At 42.4% G+C, this 22,224-nt stretch overlaps 1 protein-coding gene across 2 annotated transcripts in view; it reads left to right on the top strand.

Moving 5' to 3' along the window:
• Positions 1-5,844: 5,844 nt before the first annotated feature.
• GARNL3 (GTPase activating Rap/RanGAP domain like 3) overlaps positions 5,845-22,224 on the top strand; it is a 312,374-nt gene continuing 295,994 nt past the window's right edge. For both annotated transcript variants that reach the window (XM_089685234.1, XM_089685233.1), the window contains exon 1: positions 5,845-6,093. In XM_089685234.1, the coding sequence (XP_089541360.1) occupies positions 5,993-6,093 (101 nt within the window). In that variant the 5' untranslated portion in view covers positions 5,845-5,992. The remainder of the gene's footprint in view (positions 6,094-22,224) is intronic.

Genomic DNA, 22,224 nt, shown 5'->3' with positions numbered 1-22,224 from the left:
CACAGTGAGAGCTGTAAAAATGTGGAATAGACTCCTTCAAGAGTTGGTTCTGGCCTGCTCAGTGGATTGCTTCAAAAAAGGCCTGGATTCTCTCTTTGATACACAGAATATAACTAGTTACTAACATTTATAGGTAAAGTTGATCCAGGGAATATCTGATTGCCTCTAGGGGGATCAGGAAGGAATTTTTTTTTTACAGCAGGAGCAAATTGGATCATGCTTTGCTGGGTTTTTTTGCCTTCCTCTGGATCAACTGTGGGTACAGGATTATAACTTTTTTTTTTATCTATGGTTGAACTGGATGGACTTTTGTTTTTTTTTCAGCCAGACTAACTATGTAACAGACAGCTGCAACTGGATAGGAAGGGAAGTGGCTTTGGTTGGCCAGTATACTCAAAAGAAGAAGGCCTGCAAAAGCAAGGAATAAGTTAAGTATATCAGCTTATTCATCATCACCTAGGCAAAATGAGCAGTTTCTTTTTCCTTGGAGTTCAACTGTAAACAGCACCAAAAGTCCTCATGCACACTGGATGTTTTTACAGCGGCTGTTTTTGGCTTTTGACTTTTTTTTCTACAGCCAGTAAACTCCCCAGCATGTTATCCTATGTGTCCATGCACACATAGACAGTAATCGACGTTTTTTGGCTGAAACCCCCCCCCCGAAATAGTGGATTTCTAGAGGAGTTTTTTAGCTATAAAAATGCTCTAATGCTGAAAAAACGCAGGAAAACGCAGTAAAACACGGTAAACCAGTGTTTTTGAACTTTTTTGACCCCAAAAAATTTTTTGGGGTAAAAAAAACCTAAAAAACGCAGGAAAACGTCACTAAACGCTAATACACAAATGCTAAAAAACACTGAAAAACTCACGTTTGTAATGTGACTTTACACAGCTAACGTTACCAGCGTTTTTAAAATACCCAGTGTGCATGGAGCCTAAGAATGGTGATCAGGGCAGGGGCCAGCATAAGGCTGCTTAGGCAGCTTTGGATTTTTAACCTCTTCCCACTACATGTACACATATATGCAGTGGGTCTTCTTCAGTGAGGCCACATATATGCGTACTTGTGCTTTTGCTGGGAGAGCGCTCTGCACAGAGACCAGGCTCTTACCGAGACTTCCAAGTTTGTGAACCAGGGCTCCCGGTTCCCGATGACCTGATTTCTGTGATAGCCTCTGATTGGCTATCACTGTGATCAGTCACTCTGCAGCCCGTCCTGTTTTTTTTCTCCTCTGAAAGGAGAGAAAGATACAGTGAAGGAAATAAGTATCTGATCCCCTGCTGATTTTGCCATGGTGGAGAGTTTGGAATCTGATTGTTTGATTGCTCCTGTGGACAGGTGTCTTTTATACAGGTAACAAAATGAGATTAACAGCACTCCCTTTAAGAGACTCCTTGTAATCTCAGCTTGTTACCTGTATGAAAGACACCTGGTAGCCAGAAATCCTGCTGAATTATAGGGGAACAAATACTTATTCCCCTCATGAACATACAAATCAGTGCACAATTTGTTAGACATGCATTTCTTTTGAATTTGTTGTTGCTATTCTGTCTCTTAGTGTTACAATACATCTACCATTTGATTTTTAGACTGATCATTTCTTTGTCAGTAGGAAAACATTCAAAATCAGCAGGGGATAAAATAATTGGTTCCTTCACTGTAGATTGTACTTGCCATTGTTAGAGTTAGTGTTAGGTTCAAGGTAAGTCAAAGGTCAAGGTAAGGAACAAAGGTCTGGGTCAGTATATTTTGGGTAGGGTTTTTTAAAAAAAAAATATTTTTTAATTAGTATTGTGTCAGTTAATGTCAGTATGGTTTAGGTAGGATAAAATGCAAAATGCATCTTTGTCTGTGTAGACAAAAATCCTAGTTCCATTGTACCGGCCCTAATGGCAGTTTTTCCCAGAAATATATTTTAAACATGAAACAGTTCTAAAAGGGAACCTATTAAGACAGCTGTAATATGTTCCATTCAGTGCTGATAGCTGCCATGAAGAGACACTAGTCATGGACGTGATGGTGCAGAAGACAGATCTTCCTAAGGTATAGCACCGATTTATGGCATCCTCTAGCACTGGATGGGATCTTCAGCTATGACAGATAACAACCACCCAGACAGGTTCTCTTTATTGCCTTGTATTTGCTACCAAACCATTTATTAGCCTGTTTCACAGTCACGTTGCCAGGTCTGACATTTCTGTCATGGTTAGGCATATTTGATACAATAACAGTAAAACGGATGAGTCATAATCATGTCAATAAAATATTTAAAATAATAGATGAAAAAGGATTACTCCACCAGCATTTGGTGAAGGGTTACAGCACTTCATCATTTCCTATATGTAGAGACCTTCACTCTCAAGTTCCCAAGCATGCACACCTGCTGCGGATAATATGAGTGGACACCCTAGCCCTACTGAAGTTTATTTTACTTTATGGAAAACTGAACAAGAAGACTTGGAACACACCTGATGTAGCATCAAAAAATAAGACTCCATGGTGGAAATGGAACCAGGGAGTTCCCTAAAGTATGTTGTATTGCAGAATGCATGGTAAACAGTAGAAGGCCACAGGGGGTATCAGACAGAACTAATGTTGGAGTAAAACAGGACTGACTTTATTAACAAACAGCACAGCATTTATACACAAAAACCTTCCCCTTAGACAGGTACGGCACACATTATAAGTCCCAGATGAAATTGACATTATATAAACAAATAATGAAACACAAGAAAACAACAGATTCCTTCCTGGCACCTAACAATCTGGAAGGGATTAAACAAAGTGAGAGCTTATCACCTAAACCTAATTATAGCAAACCATAGTTGATGTCATGATAGGTATTGATCACCTGAGCTTAGGACACACCATTCCATAGTGCACACTTAATATTAACCACTTGTCCTCCTGAGGATTTACCCCCCTTCATGACCAGGCCATTTTTTTACTTTACGGCACTGTGTTATTTTAACTGACAATTGTGCGGTCGTGCAACACTGCACCCAAATGAAATTTGCGTCCTTTTTTTCCCACAAATTGAGCTTTCTTTCGGTGGTATTTGATCGCCTATGCGTTTTAATTTTTTGCGCTATAAGCAAAAAAAGACTGACAATTTTGAGACAAAACAATATTTTGGACTTTTTGCTATTAAACATGTCCAGTAAAAAAATTTAAAAAATCTAATTTTGTCATAAATTTAGGCCAAAATGTATTCTGCGACATGTCTTTGCTAAAAAAAAATCCCAATACGTGTAAATTAGTTGGTTTAAGTGAAAGTTATAGCGTTTACAAATGGCAGTATAGATAATGGGATTTTTTAAAATGTCCTACTAGTAATGGCAGCAATTAGTGACTTTTAGCGGGACTGCAGCAGACATTCTGACACTGGGGAGGAAATAACTTAGTTTCACTGACACCCCAGTGACACCAATACAGTGATCAGTGTAAGAAAAAAAAAGCACTGACACTGTACTAATGACACTGGGCAGAGTACATGGTACAAAGTATAGGGTACTGGGGGGCAGGGTGCATGGTGCCAAATATAGGATACTGGGAGCAGAGAAGAGTATAGGGTGCTGGGGGCAGAGTGCATGTTGCAGATTATAGAATATGGGGGGCAGAGTACATGGTGCAGAGTATAGTGTACTGGGGAGCAGAGTACATGATGCAGAGTATAAAATACTGGGGGGTAGAGTACATGGTGCAGAGTATAGGGTACTGGGGAGCAGAGTACATGGTGCAAAGTATAGGATACTGGGGAGAAGACTACATGTTGCAGAGCATAGGATACTGGGGAGCACAGTACATGGTGCAGAGTATAGGGTATCGGGGAGTACAGTACATGGTGCAGAGTATAGGTTTGGGGGGTGGGGCAGAGTACACCTAATCAGAGTATAAGATAATGGGGGGGGGAAGAGTACATAGTGCAGAGTATAGGATACTGGGGAGCAGAGTACATGTTGCAAAGTATAGGGTACTGAGTAGCAGAGTATGTGGTACAGAGTATAGGGTACTGGGGAGCAGAGTACAGGGTGCAGAGTATAGGATACTGAGGAGCAAAGTACATGTTGCAGAGTATAGGATACTGGGGGGCAAAGTAGGTGATGCAGAGTATAGGATACTAGGGAGCAGAGTACATGATGCAGAGTATAGAATACTGGGGGGTAGAGTACATGGTGCAGAGTATAGGGTACTGGGGAGCAGAGTACATGTTGCAAAGTATAGGATACTGGGGACCAGACTACATGTTGCAGAGCATAGGATACTGGGGAGCAGAGTACATAGTTCAGAGTATAAGATTCTGGGAGCAGAGTACATGGTGCAGAGTATAGGATACTGGGGGGCAGAATACATGGTGTGCAGTATAGAAAAATTGGGGGCAGAGTACATGGTATGGAGTATAGGATACTGGGAGCAGAGTACATGGTGCAGAGCATAGGGTACTGGGGAGCAGAGTACATGGTGGAGGGTATAGGGTACTGGGGAGCAGAGTAAATGGTGCAGAGTATTGGATACTGGGGGCAGAGTACATGGTGCAGAGTATTGGATACTGGGGGCAGAGTACATGGTGCAGAGTATTGGATACTGGGGGCAGAGTACATGGTGCAGAGTATTGGATACTGGGGGGGCAGAGTACATGGTACAGAGTATAGGATACTGTGAGCAGAGTATATGGTGCAGAATATAGGATAATGGACACATAGCACATGGTGCAGTGTATAGGATACTGGGGGCATAGTACACTACATTGCCAAAAGTATTGGGATGCCTGCCTTTACACGCACATGAACTTTAATGGCATCCAAGTCTTAGTCTGTAGGGTTCAATATTGAGTTGGCCCACCCTTTGCAGCTATAAAAGCTTCAACTGTTCTGGGAAGGTTGTCCACAAGGTTTAGGAGTGTGTCTGTGGGATTGTTTGACCATTCTTCCAGAAGCGCATTTGTGAGGTCAGGCACTAATGTCAGATAAGAAGGCCTGGCTCGCAGTCTCTGCTCTAATTCATCCCAAAGGTATTCTATTGGATTGAGGTGAGGACTCTGTGCAGGCCAGTCAAGTTCCTCCACCCCAGACTTGCTCATTCATGTCTTTATGGACCTTGCTTTGTGCACTGGTGTGCAATCATGTTGGAAAAGGAAGGGGCCATCCCCAAGAGAGAACATGTTTCCACTAGAGTCCAGAGTGGTGGCTTGCTTTACACCACTGCATCCAACACTTTTCATTGCACTTGGTGATGTAAGGCTTGGATGCAGCTGCCCGACCATGAAAAACCCATTCCATGAAGCTCTCTGCACACTTTTGTTGTGCTAATCTGAAGGCCACACGAAGTTTGGAGGTCTTTGGCTTTTGACTATGCAGACAGTTGGTGACTTCTGCGCACTTCAGCATGCGCTGACCTCGCTCTGTCATTTTACATGGCCTACCACTTCGTGGCTGAGTTGCTGTTGTTCCCAGTTGCTTACCACTAACAGCTGACCGTGGAATGTTTAGTAGCAAGGAATTTTCACAAATGGATTTATTGCAGAGGTGGCAACCTATCACAGTACCAAGCCTGCATTCACTGAGCATCTGAGAGCGACCCATTCTTTTACAAATGTTTGTAGAAGCAGTCTGCATGCCTTGATTTTATAGACCTGTGGCTTGGAGGTGATTCAAACACCTGAATCCAATGATTTGTAGGGGTGTCCCAATACTTTTGGCAATATAGTGTATATCTTGCAGAGTATATGGTGCTGAGGGCACAGCAGCAGAGGAGGGAGTGAGTGGAAAGATCTATTGTGTGTGAATGGGAAGGAGGGGGAACTGCACACACATTCACACAGTGCCTCCTCCTCCTGCAGGACAAACAGCTGAACTGAACAAGTCTTGGGATCGCACAGAACTGAGGATGTCAGCTGCCTCCATTCAGATCTGAATCAAGCACTTCAGTGATCTCCTACAGCCTAGGTCACCCCTTTCATCTCAGGGTTCCTTCCTCAACCAAGGGGAAGAAATGGATTGCCAAGTGGATAACTATATGGCCAAAGGCAAGCCCTCGATTATGAAGAAGAGGGCAGCCCTACTGAGAAAGGGCTGCAGTTTTGAGATACAGAGGTAAGTCATAGCATGTGTTCCCATTCTATACATCATCATAAAATCAGTGGCAGAATGTCTCTTCCATTGTACAACCCCAAATTATCACTGCAGGATGTCCCCTCCACTGGGTTCCCCCAAAGTATTACCTACAGTATATACCCTTCACTAGGTGCCTCCAGAATATCACCAACAGAATGTCCTCTTGACTATGTTCCCGCAGTGTATCACCTGCAGAATTTCATCTCCGCTATGTGCCTCCAGAATACTACCAGAAGATTGTCTCCTCCACTGTGTACTCCCAGATTATCACCTGCAGAACATCCCTTCCACTGTCTGCTCCAAAAGTATTATTGGCAGTATCACTACCACTGTCTGCCCCCAGATTATCACCTGAAGAATGTCCCCTTCATTGTTTATCCCCAGAGTATTACCTGTAGAACATCCTCTCCCTTCTGCCCCTAGATTATCAAGGTCAGAATGTCCCTTCCACTGTTTGCCCAATAATATCACTTGTAGAAACTCCCCTCCATATTGTTCCTCCGGATTATCACTCATTGAATACCCCCCACTGTTTGCCCCCATATTATCACCAGCAGATTGTCTCTTACACTGTGTGCCCTCAGAATATCAATGGAGGGATATAGTTTGCACTGTTTGCTCCAGATTGTTACCAGCACATTGTCCCTGCCTCTGTGTGCCCCTTAATTATCACCAGGAGAATGTTCCCTCCACTATCTTCCCAGAGTATTACCCACAGAATGTCTCCTCCACTGTGCAGCCCCAGAGTATCACCTACAAAACGTTCCCTCCACTATGAATATCATCTGCAAAATGTCCTCTCCATAGTGTGTCCTGGAAACATAACCTGTTGAATGTCCTCTCCATTGTGTGCCCCTTGAAGATCACCTGCAGAATGGCCCCTACACAGTGTGCCCCATGAACATCACCTGCAGAATGCAACCGCCACTGTGTGCTCCGGGAACATCATCTGCAGACTGTCCTCTCCATTGTGTGCCTAGGCACATCACCTGCAGACTGTCCTCTTCACTGTGCACCTGGGGAACATCACCTGAAAATTGTCTCATCCACTGCGGGCTCCCAGAAAAATCACTTGCAAAATGTCCTCTCCACTGTGTGCCCCAGAACATCACCTGAAAAATGTCCCCGCCACTGTCTTCCCTGGGAACTTCACCTGTAGAATGTCCCCTCCAGTGTGTGTCACAGGAACATAACCTGCAGAATGTCCCCTCCATTGTGTGTCCCGGGGAACATCACCTGCTGTATGTCCTCCCATTGTGTGTCCCTTGAAGAACACCTGCAGAATGTCCCCTCCACTGTGTGCTTTGGGAACATCACCTGCAGACTGTTCTCTTCACTGTGTGCCTGGGGTACACCACCTGAAGAATTTTCCATCTACTGTGGGCTCCAAGGAACAGCACATGCAGAATGTCCCTTCCACTGTGTGCCCCGGGAACATCACCTGCAGAATGTCCCCTCCACAAGGTGCCCTAGGCACATCACCTGCAGAATATCTCCTATACTGTGTGCTCAAGGAGCATCACCTGAAGAATGTCCCCTCAACTATGTGCCTCAGGAACATCACCTGCAGAATGTCTCCTCCACTGTGTGCCCCAGGAACATCACCTGCAGAATGTCTCCTCCACTGTGTGCCCTGAATATCACTTGTAGAATGTCCCCTCCACTGCGTGCCTCAGGAACAACACCTGCAGAATGTTCCCTTTACTGTGGGCTCCCAGACACATCACCTGCAGAATGTCTCCTCCATGGTGTGTCCCGGGAACATCACCTGCTGAATGTCCTCCCATGTTGTGTCCCTTGAAGATCACCTGTCAGAATGTCCCCTCCAGTCTGTGGCTTGGGAACATCACCTACAGACTGTCCTTTCCACTATGTGCCTGGGGAACACCACCTGAAAAATGTCCTATCCACTGTGGGCTCCAAGAAACATCACATGCAGAATGTCCCTTCCACTGTGTGCCCTGGGAACATCAGCTGCAGAATGTCCCCTCCACAGGGTGCCCTAGGCACATCACCTGCAGAATATCTCCTCCACTGTGTACTCAGGGAACATCACCTGAAGAATGTCCCCTCCACTTTGTGCCCCAGGAACATCACCTGCAGAATGTCTCCTCCACTGTGTGCCCCAGGAACATCATCTGCATAATGTCCCCTCCACTAGGTGCCCTGGGAACATCGCCTGCACAATGTCCCCTCCACTATGTGCCCCAGGAACATCACCTGCAGAATGTCTCCTCCACTGTGTGCTCTGTGAACATCACCTGCAGATTGTCCCCTCCACTGTGTGCCCCAGGAACATCATCTGCAGAATGTCCCCTCCACTATGTGCCCTGGGAACATCGCCTGCACAATGTCCCCTCCACTGTGGGCCCCGAGAACATTTCCTGCAGAATATCCCCTCCACTGTGTGCCCCAGGAACATTGCCTGCAGAATGTCCCCTCCACTGTGTGCCCCAGGAACATTGCCTGCAGAATGTCCCCTCCACTGTGTGCCCCTGGAACATTGCCTGCAGAATGACCCCTCCACCATGTGCTATTAGAATATGCCCTGTCAGTGTGTACTGCCTTTATTTGCCTCAGCACTTTGAGTCTAAATATTCATTATATGAATGTACAGGTAGATCTGGTTTGGACATGATGCAAACTGTGTAGAGGGTCTTAATAATCTGGTGGGAAAATGAGGGGAGCCACGATGAAAGAGTTTTATATTGGACAGAAGGATCAGACAGAACTGCTAGGGAAAAAAACACCCACACAGCAGCACAAAGTTGTCTAAATCCCAAGTCTGCAGCACATCTGTGACATGTTCGGCCACATTCCAGGGTACAAGGGAAAAAAACAGAATTATGCAGGGTATCCCTGGCACCAGTATCCTGCAGAGTCCAAGTGTTCTGGCAACTTATAAGAGGTTCTGCAGCAGCTGCATTTCCTGACAGAACCTATTTGGGGTCACTGTCTTTATAATGTAATCTAATGTCCTGTATGCATGTGCTTGAATGTTAGGCTCCAGATATCAGTCCAAACCAGATGTGTTTTCTTTATGGTACATAAAACCTCTGTCCAGTGTGATGACTGGACAGAGGTTTGATTAAGGTGATGACCTGCCCTGGAAATAGGAGACACAGCATCTGATGGGATGTCAATGGCAGGTGGTCTGTGTTGGCTGTGTCAGTTTCCAAAAACAGAATCTTCAATGGGGCTAATAACAGTGTAGAAGTAATTATAATATGATCAATAATTTGTCATAGCAAACAATGAGACAATTGAGGTATAGTGTGCAGAGCAGAGAGCCAATAGTAACATTCACTAACAATAAAAGATACAAGACAGATCTATACACATCTATACAGAATTGATCAAGCTGGGGACAGAAGTCATCCTTGCTTGTCATGGAAGAGCCAAGATGACATCTTGTTGTATATGGACAAAGTTTTTTACCTAAATTCCAGGTTTTTTTTGTCTTGTCTGCAAATACATCTAGTAGGTTGTATTTTGTATTATTCAAGGTAATACTATAATGTGCTAGAGGGCCATAATCCTTTTTCTCTTTAAAAAAACATAACAGATATAAAGACAGGCATAATAAGCACTCATTGTAATCACTGGGATAATCTGGAGTCACCTTACCCAGAAAGGTCATTGTAATTATTTGGTGATTTATAAGCACAAAACTAATTGGTAGGCTGACTGGTAACACACTATCGTGTACGATGCCAGTTTTGCTGCCATTGTATTTGTCACAGTGGCCAGAGCTTTTCACTTCATGAGCCGACTGTACAAATAAATTCTGCGAACCCTAAAAGTCTAAATTTATAGGTCATTATTCTACCTCATCGGAGGAAAATTTCCATAATATGCCGTTTTCACCAAGTGTTACCAGACCTGGAAACATTTTTTTCTGTCTAAAACCTAGTATTTGTGCTGCACTGTATGTATAAAGAGAGCTGCCTGTGGCAGACTTATTTTCACACATTTTGAAGATCTAGAAAATGTTCACTTTAAAAATGAAAGCATATCTAAACCCAAAAACAAAAATGTGTTATTTCAGTTTACTAATTTTTGGAGGTGGTAGCCGTATGGGTTTACTTTTTTCAGGCTTTATTTTCATCCGGTAGTCCTGTGAAAAACTCATATTCTGTCCCAGTGTGGCTACGCTCATTCCTCTACTGTATCTATGGAGAGGACCATGTTTGTCACCCAGATAGAATTTTAAACATGTCTTTCTGTGTTCATCTACAATACATGGGGAGGGGGGGGGGAGGGGATTAGTGGTTTACACTGTTTTTACTTCCATTTTATCTCACAGGAAGCGAAAGAGACCTGCTCTACAGATTCTAAACATTTTCTTTGTTCTAAAAAGCTTTTAAACATGAAAATAACAATTCACATCAGTAGCAAAGTGAGATATCATTAAAGTAGAACTATAGGCAAAACTTTTTTTTTTATTTTGGATAAAGCAAGGGAGGATTAGGACCCCTGTCAAATTTTTTTTTTGCCACTTGTGTCCCATTGTGGAGATTTCCCTTCATTTCCTGTCCCATAACCAAACAGGAGGTGAGAGGAAATCCCTGCAAATTAAGGGAATTCCTTGGGGACCCCCAGGTCACCAGAACCAGTGTCCCCATTAGAAGATTTTCCTCTATTACTTTTTTGGGGACAACCCAAAATGTGGGATTTTCTTTTACTTTCACTTTCAGTGCTAATGTAAACAGGACAAATAGAAACATTGCATCTCCCTAATGGGGGGCACAGACAGCAATAAAAACTAACAGGGGTTCTAATCCCTCTCCACTCTCTCCAAAACAAAAAAAAAGTTTTGCCTTTAGTTTTACTTTAATCCAAAAATGTACAAAAATTCACTCTGTGATGCAGAACTTTATATTTGGTGCAACTTTATTCCCATAACAGGCGTAGACCTCACACATGTGAAAGGACCTGTTTGCTGTCTATGGCACCTACACAATCTCTGACTGTTTGGTAACAAGTTGTGTTTAAGAAGGTATATTCCCCTGTAAGATATGTGATATGCAGACTGTTGTTGTTGTGGATGGTTCAGTGTTACTGTGGCACTGAAATGAGCGCCATATCCCATCATGGCATTTTACTCCTAAATGGAATCACTTAGAGGGAATATTGAATTTGCCTCCTCCCATCGGTGGTGTGGGCAACGGTGTCCCTGAACACTGCATTAAGGCTTTTACACAATCAATGTTGCTCTAGGAATGTATCATGGTGGATATGGGGAAGGGAGGGGGGCAGTCATCAGACAGAACACATATGCTCTCTCATCCGAAACAATGGAGAAAAATATGAATTCTAGCTGTAAGTCTAGTAGAGATTCACAGCATTTGATATTTATTTCTCATGGGGAGATGGGGTTACATTTGTGTATTGATCTTACTTTTGCGGTGCGATGTTTAACATACAACAATGAGCAGCTAAAAGCCACTGTCTAAACATATTCTGCTTTATTCAGTCTGTCTGCAGTAACCCAAAGAGATCAATCAGGAATGATATCACTAGAGAAAGTGACATGTCACTGGATGCTGACCTGGGTTAACACACAAATGGCAGATTTTCAGTTTCTATTATAAATGTTATGGCTGGGGCAGTACACTGAACAATACCAAAAGTCCGACACATGATCCATCTACAGTAATTTGCATAAAAATAACTAATTAAAACAGCTTCAATATTTTGGATGAAAACAGAGGCTTCTGTTGCATATGTTTGGAAAGACATGTAAAGTCACACTGCACGGTCAAGGCACCTCTTTATGCTGTGGTCCCTGACTCTAAACTATCCCAACCTGGGACATATATATACACTGATCAGCCAAAACTTTGTGACCCCTGACACGTTAAGTGAATAACATTGATTACATCTGGCATCTGAAAGTTGATAACATTGATTACAATGGCCTCATAAAGTTGGTGGAATGTGTATTTAAACATGTTGTCCATGAAGTTGATGTGTTAAAAGTAGAAAATGGGCATTGCTATTTGTTGTATATGGAACTGTCCAGCCGCAGGCCAGTCAGGGTGCCCTTGCTGATCCGTGTCCACAGCCAAAAGAATATACAATGGGCACGTAAACATCAGAACGGGACCATAGAGCAATGGAAGAAGGTGGCTGGGTCACGTTTTACATCACGTGGATGGTTGGGTACATGTGCGTCAGTTACCTAGGGAAGAGATGACACCAGGATTTTGGTATATCAAGCGGGCAAGCTGGCAGAGCCAGTGTACTGCTTTTGGCAAAAGGGCAATGTTCTGCTGGGAAATCCTGGTCTTGCCATTCATGTGGATGTTACTTGACACGTAGCACCTACCTAAACATTATTACTGACCAAGTACAGTCCTTAATGGAAACGGTATTCCCTGATGGCAGTGGCTTTTTTTCAGCAGGATAATGCAGCCTTGCCACACTGCAAAAATGGTTCAAAAATGGTTTGAGGAACACAACAATGAGTATGAGGTGTTATCTTGGCCTCCAAATTCTCCAGATCTTGATCCAACTGAGCATCTGTGGGAAATGTTAAAAAAAACAAGTCTGATCCATGAAGGCCCCACCTCACAACTTACAAGGCTTAAAGGATCTGCTATTTACAGCTTGGTGCCAGATACCATAGCATACCTTCAGAGGTCTAGTAACATTCATGCCTTGATGGGTCAGGGCTGTTTTGGCAGCATAGGATGGACCTACTTAATATTAGGTGAATGGTCATAAAGCTATGGCTGATCAGTGTATATAGCTATGCTCTGAATGTATTCGTTGCTATATACAGTATATATAATGTAGGTATGCAAATGCCATACCTGCCAGATATTTTGCTTGGTACTTTCTCAATTAGTGTTTTCTGATTGGACAAGGTGGAGAGGTGACATCACAATCTTTACCTTATCCAGTCACAGAACACTTTGCATTCACTGAGAAAACTGCAAGATGTTCTCTGAATGGGGCACGAGCTAAGCAAGCGACCTGCAGTTACTGTGCAGTAGGACAGCTACTTGGCGCAAGACAGGAAAACAGCAGTGATCACTGTAGTAGTGACAGCTACTACAGTTTTATTCCACTTCCAAAGGAATTGGCTAGTTATAGGATATGCATGTTCACATTCCAAAACTTTAAGGGCTTCTTGCCCATGTTTATTCTTCAGCACTGCATCAAAAACAAACAGTAGAGATTCCCTGGCAGTGTTCTGTGTCAGCACAGTCCGATATACAACAAAAATGTTCAGCTTTCTGGTTAATTGGGAGAAAATGCTTAGACCTACATACACCGACCTGTTCAAGCACACCCTGCATGCAGCCTCTCCATCTATCACACATACATTCACCACATATCCCAGAGAAAATGTAGAGCCTATGTAAATCTATGCGTAGCAGCAATGTATGTATTAACATGCCATTTAGGCAAACCATGCTTCAGGCTTTGATGCTGCAAAATTCATTTTGAAGCACCCCAATGCACTGAGGCAATGCACATGAGTGTTAATGCACTGCAATGCGCCAGAGTACAATGCAGTAAACTTTTTGTGGCATGTCCGATATCTGACATTTTGTAGTGTGCTGTCAGCTCATTTGTTTCCATGGGCTGTCATAATGCATTTCAGGTTAATGCATGACATAACACTCACTAATGTACTGCACAAATATTAACAGGCCCTTCAATTACAGGCCCAGTGGTTAAATGGCTATCTCATGAAACGTCAGAGTCTAGGCAGCTTGTAATCCCATTTACAACTCTGCCTGGGACCAAAAATATACTGTATATCCCAGGTTGGGGGCTCAGTAATGGGGACCAAACTTTCCAGAGGTGCCTTGATGTGTTAGTATGTCTTTACTTGTAATTGCATATGTATTCAACAAAAACCTCTGTTTAAGTTATATATTTTTGTGCCTAATTCACAAGCTGAGAAATGTTTGTACTGTCACCCTTTGTGCTTGGTAGAAGCAGCCATTAATCTGGTTGTTTAGTAGGGATGCACCAATACTGATACCGGTATCGGTGCCAATACCGAGCATTTTCAGGAGTACTCCTACTCATGGAAATACCCTCGATACCGTAACCGATACTTTGCGGTGCAATTTGCGTTAATGGACATAAATTGCACCGCAAAGATTAGCATGTGATTCCTGTCCAAATTGCATGCAGTTTTCCCACTGCTCCTGTGTGAACCCAGCCTTGTCATAGGCCAAGTTCACACAAGAGGGGTGTGGGAAACCTCCCTGCAGGCATCCCATTCTGAATCTCAGTGGTAGGAGAGTTGAGAAAGAGGTGGGGATGTGAAATCCCCGCCACTTTCTTTCTTCTAATTGCAGTGATGACATTTCAAGCTAGATGGCATCTGATTGGTCAGTACCATCCTTGTGACGACATCTGATTAGTCAGCACCGTCCATGTGACAGTGCTGACCAATCAAATGCTGTCTAGCCCAAGCTGTCATCACTGCAAGGAGAAGAAAGAAAGCAGCAGGGACTTCAAATCCTCGCCGCTTTCTCTCCTCTCCTACCACTGAAAAATATCAAACCGTGGACTGCGCCACAGATAAAAACAAAAATGGGGTTCCAATGTTTAAGGGAAGCAGCTATTTTTTCTTTGGCGGTCTCCAAAGCAATATATGTGTATAAAATAGAAAAACAGCGCTACCCAACACCCCTTATTTGCGTATACCCAACTCTAATAAATATTATGCAAAGTGTCACATGCTATCGTGCAAACAATAAATATAACAGGTCTCTTGGAAAAACTCAAAGTGCCATATGCAAAAATCAACATGCTATGTGTGAATCATCTATGTAAAAAAAGTGTCAATGTGCAATAAAGTCCGTGATAAAGAATGTCCACCACAAATAACATTCAATTCTTCTGCCTTCATTTTCAATACCAATAGGTGCTCCTTCGCCACCAGTGCTCCAAGCCAGTAATATTATAAACCAGCTAAAAGCGCATGAACTCTGGGAGGAATGATCTGCAGTAATGTTGATCCTTCTAGAACGCCTTGGCTGGATGTTCCTTTTTAGCTCTCATAGTCCCATATAGGAGAAAGATAGAGGGAAGCTCCCATAGTGTAAAACCATTAAAACAACTTTATTTTTGCTTATATGAATTAGATATTTATTGCACAGTAATTATTTATTGCACGGTGACACTTTTGTTGCATAGATGTTTTGCACATGGCACTTTATCTTTTTTCAAGAGATGTGTGGGGTAGCGCTGTTTTTTCTATGTCCTACCACTGAGACTCAGAATGGGATGCCTGCAGGGAGGTTTCCCGCACCGCTCCTATGTGAACTCGGGCTATGACAAGCCTGGGTTCGAACAGGAGCAGTGGGGAAACCGCATGCGATTTGGACAGGATTCACATTCCTGTTCAAATTACATTCTATTCTTTGTGGTGCAGTTTGCATCCATTAACGCAAATTGCACCACAAAAGTATTGTAATCGGTATTGCCAAATACTTGACTGAAAGTATTGGTACTCTTACTCATAGATAAAAAAAAAAACGTATCTGTGCATCCCTATTGTTTAGTTTTTACCAAATCATTTTATTCCAATTGCTTTTTAAATTTAAAGGCTTCGTTCACTTTCAAAAGTTTTTGATGTTTTAACCAGATATCACTGTAGTTATATTACTGGTGCCATTCGTTTGCCTTACCTTATCATGATGGGCTCACATATTGTTGCCAAAGTTTGTAGTGTCATGGCAGTTCGATTTCCCTATATCCATGTATTCATTCGCCAAGCTTGTCCCTATTCGCTAAAGGGACAGGAAACGTCTTGTTCCAGATGACACAGCATCCAATCAATGCCTTGCCATCTCTCTATCACAAATGTGGGAGTGCTAATATGATTATACACATCTTCTCCAGCATAATAATCTCTTTGTAAATTGCTCTTCCTGCTTGTGTCTGTGTCTAATTACATTGCAGTTCTTACCTGTACCAGCACTAGACTGAGAGACGTGTTTTTTCATGGGAAGTGCCAGTTCTTAGACTACAGACAGAGGCTGTGCATTCATTTGTGCAGTGCCATCATGCATGCCACTTTTTTTTTAACATAAACAGAAACTTGTGACACAAGAATGTGAAGATTTACTCTACTACAGACTGTGTGTACAGACTAACATATAACAACATGAAACTACATAATCAGTGTACATCCCTTGCAGCTGAAAAACAAGGGAAGGAATGTATATAATAGCTTCATAACTTAGTGAATTACACTGGACTGGTAGTACAGATTTCTTATGTGGGTGATACTGTATGTTAAATATTTTCCAGGACAGTTTGGAACATTTTGAATCACCAAATACTCTGAATGACCACCCTTGCACATGGGGGGGGCAATATATAAAAACATATAGTATATAGACATAAACAAACATACAAAGACAATGGAATGAAGACACAGTTAAAATTTTTTAGTCTGTAGCAATCAGGTTTGTCTTTTATTTCATGGTAAGATAAAGCAATAATCTGTACTGGTTTCTAGGGCAAAAAGGCTTGTGCTCATTTTCCTTTTCTCCAGTTTTCATGAATGTGTTCTGTGAGAGAATATTAGCCTGCATTTGATTTTCCCATAAATGCACTTGTAGCGCTACCATTTGTGAGGGTTGCTGTGTTTCTAGGTACCCCTAAGCTCTGCACAGTCAGGCAACATGCATGTTCCACACTTTCATCCACAGTCAGTGAACAGTCCATGAGCTTGGTTTTTGTTATTTTGTTAGGCAAATATAACTTGGATAAGTTTATAAGAATTATGGGATGCCCAACTTGACTGAAACAATGCACGGGGACCACTTTCTTCCTATTTACAGAAAGAAATCCTAGACTGTTCTTTTCCTTGAAAGCCATCAGTCTTTGCAGATCAGTAGCAACAGCCGCTTACAGGCAAGGAACACACAGCCCCACTGAAATCAACTTCTCTTGTTGTAAACTACTTGCAGAGATGTCTCCTCTCCCCTGTAAAACTGCTCCCAGCTCCACAGCCTGCAGACACTACCAGCCCTCCTGGCTGCTCTGAAGATCTCCCAGGACAAGGATAAAGAAATAAGCACAGCGCTGTCCTTTGAAAGCTTGCTACATATGTCAGTCTTTCCCCTTGTGAATCCCACTGCTTCCAGGCCTTGATCCTGTTCATGCCATACTGCTGAATGGATCTTCCTGAGCCAGCCCGAGCCCAGCCTGGAGGCCACCCCTCCCCCCCGACCTAGAGGACCCCTCCCAGGCCACCAGCAGTCTCCTCAGCACTCCATCTTTCACCCGACTCCCCCAGCCAGCCTGACTATCCCATATTTATGGGCTGGTCCACCACTTTACCAAGGCCTCCAAACCCCACAAACATGCAGATTAGGTCTCCACCTCTTCTGTCTATTGGATTCTTGAAGGTTCCCATGTTCCTCCAGAACCAGGTGGGGGACATAGACTTCCAACCTGTTAAGTCATCCAGCTTGATCTGCAGTGACCCGACCTTAATCACAGAGTCACAGAGTTACCATGAGTCATACACAATACATTTGCCTACACTATTCTAGTAGCACACTAGAGGGAGCTACACACTTAAAGTATAATTAAAGGCACACCATTTTTTTTAGTTTTGGACAGATTGGAGAGGGACTAGAACACCTTTCAGGCTTTGTGTCCCCCCTTTAGGGTGATTCACCCTCTCTATTTGACCTGTTTACCGTGATCATTGAGAGTGAAAGAAAATTCCAAATTTTGGGTTGTCACCACAACAGGAATAGAGGGGAAAGCTTCCAAAGGTAACACCAGTTTTGGTAACTCAGGTGGCAAACAAGGATTCTTTCACTTTGGAAGGATTTTCTTTCTTTTGGCTATGAGACATGAAGTGTAGGGAAATCTCCCCAATGGGACACACATGGCGAACAAAAACAGGAGGCATCATAACCATCCCTTAGTCTATCCAAAATGAAAAGTAAGCTTTGCTTATACTTCGACCTAAATCTTAGAGCGTACAAAGGCAAAATATTGAATATCAAAGATTTTGGTAGATTATAAAAGATGAAGTTGCGCGGAGAAAAGAGATTAAAATAAAGTTTTGTCAAAGTTCCACTTTAAAATCTGGACCTCTGCTATCCAGTTTCTCTAATACCCTAGATATCTATAAAAAAGATCTCTGCCCTTATCATGTGACCTGATGGCAAAATTCCCTGCACACAGGACGTGGAGGCAGTAGGTTAGTAAAGATTATTATTTAATGGGGAGTCCCGTCTCTTCTAAGCTTGCCTGATCAATAACTAGAAGCTGCATTAACTGTCCTCTGGCGGTACAAGACGTTCAGGATGTCCGAGAATCTGAGCTTTGCTTCTGACATGATTAATGAATGTTTACATCGTAAAAATGTTTTCAGACAGTTGTTATATAATGTAACTGGGAGACAGAGACTCCTGGGATAGATTTTGTAGCACAGAGGTAAACAGATGCTGTACAGTCCTTGGAAAGTTCATTTCTAAGGGGAAATAGTGCACCCAATGTCTGTATTACATTTTAGCAGGATAGTTTAACTACATCACTGGTCTGTCACAAGGACCCCTCTGGTCTGACAGTGCTGGGAAACAAATTTTGATCTTTGCATTTGAAACTGTTTATCCTTTTCAAGCACTTAGGACTGATTGAGGCCAATGAGCTGAACCCATATAAGAAGGGTATTTTTAAAGTTCAGTTGAAGCCTAGCACCCCCAGATGTTATGATCTTTGTTTGAAAACACCTTAAAATAAACATTTCTCAGATAGAATGTGTTTCCAGCCCTGCCCCTCTAGTGCTCTATGCTGACATAGCTGAGTAACAGCCACACCCTTCATCACAAGGTGGGGGTTTGTCTGACTAGTTCAGTTAATGAGTGCTAATTACTAAGGGTCTAAAGCTGGCCATACAAAAAGCAAATTATGCCCACTTTCTGCTGAACCACCTGAAATTGGAGCCATGGGTGGCCCTGTTGGCCCCTTCCCATCTGACATCCTGACAATTTGAAAATCAAAGAAGCTGGGCAAAAAAATGTTGCCCCAATAGTGGCTGCATCCAATCAGAGGCAGTCACTGTTCAGCTATTCCTACAGCTGTAGGTGACATATGTCAAAAAACGATAGTTAGCACCTGAGATTCCTCTGTCTACCTTGTTAAGCTTGGATGGGGGAGTCGATAGAAGGATGGAAGGGTGGACAAATGAACAACAGGTCCATACCTTCCATTCATTCCATTCATAGAGCATTTTACATTTGTGGAAGCTATAGTACAGCTTCTATAAATGGGGCGGGCAGAAAGGTAGTGTATAGTTGATACACTTAATAAGTGCCTATCATAGGTCCCTTAGCTCTATTAACATCCGCAGCACCATCAGCTCATCCCCCACAGTTTTAACAATTTTTACCACTTGCCCTACCCTATTAGATTGTAAGCTTTTATGAGTAGGGGTCTCTTAACCCTCTTGTATATTATTGTATTGTAACTGTACTGTCTTCCTTTATATTGAAAGGTTCTGTGCAAACTGTTGACACTTTATAAATCCTGTATAATAGTAATAAAAATGGAAGGGGGGGTAGAGGACTGCGGATTTCCACTATGGCAACCAATTCCAGCACAAGGGACACGTCACATTAAATGAACGCAACGTCCCTTGTGTTGATTTTTCTAAAAAAAAAAAAATATATATATATATATATATATATATATATAAAAACTCTCCAGCCCTCTCCTTAATACTACATGGAAGTGTAAAACGTTGGTTTTGGAGTTTTCACGTAAGAGCAAGTAAAATGAAAAGCAGCAGTTTTTATTATTTTTTGACTTAACTCATGTGAATGGGAACGTGTAACAAATATAAAGTGTATAATGTGTTTCAATTAGTCAGCAAGATTGGAACCACACTTTAAGGCCTGCTATAATTAGAAGACATTTAGGTTCAGAAAGATTAAGCTGAAAAATAGCATTTTTGGAGACCCCCGGGGTGAACTGCATATCTTAGCCTATAATAACTCCTATGATGCCTGCAGACTGCTAATCCACTATGAATAAATTAGATTTATAGGAATACAGTCCCGGAACATTTATTTCTCTTTGTCATTGTCAGATCTTTACAGCAGAAGCTATGGGGTCTGTTTAGGAAAGGTAAACTATACTGGATGCATTCAGACAAGTTAGACACAATCCCTGGCAGGATGTATATAACAGCTGGCATGTCTATACTGCTTACACGTAGTGAGGAATTCATTGATTAGGAAATTTGGTGAACTGGAACTTTCTCATTGTTTGATTCTTCTGAATCTAAGGTGTGCCCAGTTACTGGAGAATAACACATCTTTGATAACAATTGCTGGAATATGAATTCTGCAGATCAGACAGATCCCAGGGCAGGTACGCAGAGTCACCAAATCACAAATTCTCCTGATTCGATCAGTCCCTCTTTTTTTTTTTCTTGAGATTGAAGATTTGCATAGTGACTATTGAGGGGTGCTGGGGTCACTCTGCTGCCATTTTCAACTCTTGCCTTTTCACTTTGATCTCTGCTCGGCTGTAACATGAAATAACTGCCTGAGCTGCCAGAACTCAGCACATACACTGTAATGAGGTCTTCGTGTGTTCTCACACAAAGAACCCTGATAAGGTGACTTCAAACAGCACTCCATTAATAATATTTGATTAATACTCCTTCCTAATCTCTCTTCTCGTTCTGTACCGTGAAAGGTAAACACCTGGCTCTCTGCGTGACCTTGAACACTCTGTACAGTCTTCTGTGAAAGTGTGCGCACAACAAATATATTGTACATGCAACTTGTTATAATCATTTCTACCATTGAGAACGTGTCGTGGTATTATTAAATACCTATTATAAATGTTTTGGCTTTCTGCTTCTCTCTTCAACAATAGCCCATGTATTTCTATCTGCCTGGTTCTGTGTAAATTCCCTATACCACTCCAGATCAGACTTTTTCAGAACAGCAACAGACTCCATACACAGACTGCCATACACATGGGACACAGATGGCAAAATTTGACAGGGGTTAAAACCCTCCCTTTCTCTATCCAGAATGAAAATGCCTGTAGTTCTACTTTAACAGAATTGATTCTTACATCACTAAATACAGATACCAATAGTCACAGTCCTGCATTGCACAATCTCCCCAGATCCATACACATGTATAACACCTTCCCTAATACAATGGATATACATTTGTTGATGCCCACCTGTACAAGCCAGAAGTGTTGACTTCACAATAGGAATCTATTCATCACCATATCCATGGGTGCTAGGCCAGGGATACTTAACCAACCATCCCAAACCTTCACGTATTGAGCAGGGCAGGTCCTGTGCTGCTAAATAATACTGTGGCTTCGTAATGTAGACTAATGCCCCTATGGTCAATATACTCTTATAAAGAGGGAGGAGTTGTACTTTTCCAACACAACAAGATAAGTTTACATTGTTGAGGGTCTACTGCAATGGTGGTTTGAAATGTTTGGTTGATGGTTGTGACAACTGCTTCCCAAAACCTCGGGCAGCGCCACAACATGTGTATCAGATCCCTTTGTTCTCTACTGCATTTATGACAAATCGTGTCCTGTAGCAGGCCCATATTATACAATTTGTTGATGGACCCTCAAATGGATATACAGTTGATAACGTCTATGTGACACATTCAAGGAGCTACATCTCACCGACTGTTCCATTTCCCATTGATCACCCGTCATATCTACCACACAGCTCTCCATTGCCTTACAAGGGTAACTCTCTAAATAGCCAGTAAGCATCATTGCATTGCATCTCAAAATGAAAACTTTGCTGCATAAGATTGAAAATGGGGTAAGGGAGAGTTGAAATCTTTAGGAAGCTATTGAGCCACTATGACATATTTCAGTTGTAGATAGTAAAGCTACATATGCAAAGGTTATCTCAAATTGTGATTGCAACTGGATAAACGGGACCAGTCTGCCCCTGTGAAATATGTGCCTCCGGTGAGTAATGCCATATGCCTGCTACTTGACCACATATTGAAGTTTGCCTAGTAAATAGGTGTCATTTCTCCAAATAGGACTATAGGCTGTACTATATCCAGTTACTTTTTGCAACTGTTTAGTTTTCATCCAAAC

This window comes from Staurois parvus, unplaced genomic scaffold (genome assembly GCF_062004578.1).
Source record: "Staurois parvus isolate SC_StPar_1 unplaced genomic scaffold, SC_StPar_1.0 ptg000365l, whole genome shotgun sequence".
Taxonomy (NCBI): domain Eukaryota; kingdom Metazoa; phylum Chordata; class Amphibia; order Anura; family Ranidae; genus Staurois; species Staurois parvus.
This window is presented reverse-complemented; position numbering and strand designations above follow the sequence as displayed.